At 22.3% G+C, this 3,457-nt stretch overlaps 1 protein-coding gene across 1 annotated transcript; it reads right to left on the minus strand.

Moving 5' to 3' along the window:
* Positions 1 to 754: 754 nt before the first annotated feature.
* AAJ76_3100047062 (hypothetical protein) lies at positions 755 to 1,519 on the minus strand (the record flags this gene model as incomplete). Its single annotated transcript, XM_024475153.1, has 1 exon — positions 755 to 1,519. The coding sequence occupies one exon, from the start codon at positions 1,517 to 1,519 to the stop codon at positions 755 to 757; it is 765 nt and encodes a 254-aa protein (XP_024330880.1).
* Positions 1,520 to 3,457: the final 1,938 nt, after the last annotated feature.

Genomic DNA, 3,457 nt, shown 5'->3' on the forward strand with positions numbered 1-3,457 from the left:
AAAATTGATGTATTCTCATGGAAGGCAACCGAATTTTAAATGTAATTCTAAAATGATATAAGTAGTAAGCATTCTTTTTTTTAGCACACCACTTGTATTGGCCTTATGCCAATGTTGCTTAAACTCTCATTTAAAAATTAAATAATTTTAAATTCATAAGTACCCTTCTTAAGGATTTTATTTATTTAAAATAAACTTTTATCAAACATTTTGGTGTTGAGAAATTTAATGTTTTGTTTAAATTTTATTATAAATTATTAAGAAATTACAAACAAATATGGTATGATTCCACAAAAATATATATAAATTATGTTAAAATTCCGTTCCTTTTCAATTTATTTGGAAATAATAATGCGTTGTTTTTTATTTTTTTCAAAAAAAAAATTATTTATTAAACCGATATTATATTTATAGAAAAAAAAAAATCAAAAAACACTCAATAAAGTTATTTTTAAATTGTTCATTTAATAAATTTATTAGAAAAATACTCTATGTTTGGCATCTAACTTAAATGCGCAAATAACTTATTTTAACTTTACAAAAAAGTCAAGTTCGTGACATTTTCATTACTGTTATCTACAAAAAGACTGTAAATTGCTTTTTTTGTTTTCAAATTAAATTTCTTATTTTTTCACAATTGTTTTTGTAAAGTCTTTTCAATTAAATAGATAAACTTTAAATAAGTTAAAAAAAACTGTATTGCATAATAAGCATTAAAATTTATACAGTAAACTAATAAAATTATAAATGTTTTTTAATGCAGATAATTAATAAACGCAACATACTTTTCATCAAACATAACCATATCTTCACTACAACAACAAGCATCTAGAAAAGCTTCTTTGATCTTTTCACTACATTCAAAAATAAGACCATCATCTTGTTGTAAAAAATTATTTAAATCTTCATCAGTAATTTTTGGATTATTTTTAATATAAAAACATATTGCTCGTTTAGTAAGAGCTAGTACAGATTGACCTTTAAAATTTTCTAATTCATTACATGCATCACGAAATTTAATATAATCCTCTTTCATTATAACTTGATACGTGTAAGGACCAAGATAAGGGCATTTATCACAATTTTCATAAATTTCAATTTGTTCATTTAGTGTATCAATACATTCCCAAGTATTTTTTTTATATTTAATGATTCCAAATAGCATTCTTAAAATTGGCAAATCTTCTATTGTCACTAGCCTGCCATTTACTACAAATATAAGTTCAGTGACGTTTTTTGTAAATGTAACATTTTCAATGTTATAAGCTTGTTTCATTAATAATTCTTTTTCAGGATTATTCGGTGTTCTATAATAACTTGAACGCCAGTAAGGCTCTTTCGTTTTGATCATACCTATTCCCAACATGAAATCAACAATTTCTTCCATTTTTGAACATTCTATGCCCTCATTTAAATTTAAATCAAATAAATTGATGTATTTTGAGAATACATTAGAATAAAAAGCTGCTTGTAGTTTAAATCCTAACACGTTTATAAAAAGAAACGTAATGATTTTCATATAGCGAGGGTAAAAAATTTTTAAATAGAAAAAAAAATAAAATTTAATTTTTAAAATGTGATCAAAATACAAAAATGTTGATAATGATTTTGGAAAATTTCTATTTATAAGTAATTTTAGACACCAAATTAATTAAAAAATATATTAAAATCCTTTAACTATACTTAAATAATGATTTAAAAGTTTTAACAAAATTTGTTTATAAAAATGTGCAATATTTGTAGATTATAGACAGTATTTATAAAATTACCAAATATAGAAGTTTTTTAATTTAATTAAAAACTTCTTTTTAAGTTGTTTATTCTACTATCTTTGTATCCTAATTGTTCTCTTTCATATTACTCCTTAAGTTTCTATTTATTTTAAAATTATTATGTAATTGTAATTAAAGCAGTATGTTAAAAAATTAATTTGTTGTTTGTGCTCAAGGTAACTAGGTTACAATGGTATGCATTTATGTTGTCTTAAGTATACATATCAAATAACTTGAATATAATTTAAATTTATGGTATTAAATGATTAGTTGTAGTTTATACTTTAAACAGCGTAAAATCAGTAAAAATCATTACAGAGCCAGCCACCTATCAAATTCTTAAACAATTTGTGTAAACGGCTAAAGTTGGGGTTAAACATAAATATTTTTGCTTGAGAAATAAAATTTTCAACCATAAAATACAAAATTAAAATGAAAGAAAGCATAGAAATATTAATGAAACGTTATAAAATATTAATTACAAAATAGTAAAAAGTATATTCTATAATGTGTGTTTATGTAATTTGAAGTGTTATAAAAAAACAGTTATTATAAAGAATTCGATATAAATGTAGGAAGAACGCTCTTTAATTGATAGAAATTTTTTTCACAATTCAAAATTAAATTGATAAAGATATCTGAAATCTTATTTTTGTCTATTATAAACACTAAAGCTAAAATAATGTTTTTACTACATGTGTTTATAATTAACATATTTAAATTTATAATAAGTAAATAAAAAATTGTAAGAAAAGTTCAAATCAATTGCCAAAATATCATGGTTATAATCGATGAATTTAATTAAAGAATTGTATGTATCATTGTGGTGAACGTATAGAAGGTATAATGGATGTAAAATGGTTAAAGGAATGTCGAGAAACCAATTTTGATAAAAAATTATTAATAAATATTTTAAAAAGTAAATTACTCCTTAATTTTTTAGAAATGAAGTAGATTTTCATGCAAATACAAAGGAGGAGGGTTGGAAGATTATTAAAGTAAGTGTTCTTATTAAACATCTATATCAAATAAGCATCCACGCTTAATAAATTGTTTTTTATTTAAACAAATTTTATCAATTGATACTATCAATAGGTTTATTATTAAATTCTTGCATTTCTTATTTTAAATAATTTTATATATAATTTAAGTAGATAATCATATTGTGACATTTGTCAACATTAGATTTAAAACGGATTAAAGTTAACGCTAGATAAAATAAAAATATCAAAATAATCATAAACTAGAATAAATTAGTAAGCATTAAATTTGTTATATGAAATCTAAAAAAGTACAATTATTAAAAATATGTGTAAATTTTGTTTAAATTATGTATCTTTTCAATTAATTTCGATTCTTGTTTTAGGGATAAAAAATTTGTAAACGGCAAGCAAGAATGCCCATTAAATGTTTCCTTCTCCAAAAAAATTATTTATCTAAAAAATATATTTATGCGAAAAAAATAAATTTAAAAACAAACAATAGCAATAAATAAATAAAAAAAAAGTTTATTGTTAAAAAATAAAAATCAGCAACAGAAGAAAAACCACCAGGCCACCAAAAACTCCACTGTAAAAATAAAACATCAATATTGCGCTTACACGCCAGCATACCTTTACGGCCTTGCTTATAGGAGAAAAGAGCGTTCCCTTAGGATACAGAATCCTCGGTCTACTTAAAGACCA

The sequence above is a fragment of the Vairimorpha ceranae genome, assembly GCF_000988165.1.
Source record: "Vairimorpha ceranae strain PA08 1199 chromosome Unknown NODE_31, whole genome shotgun sequence".
In the NCBI taxonomy this organism is placed as follows: Eukaryota; Fungi; Microsporidia; family Nosematidae; genus Vairimorpha; species Vairimorpha ceranae.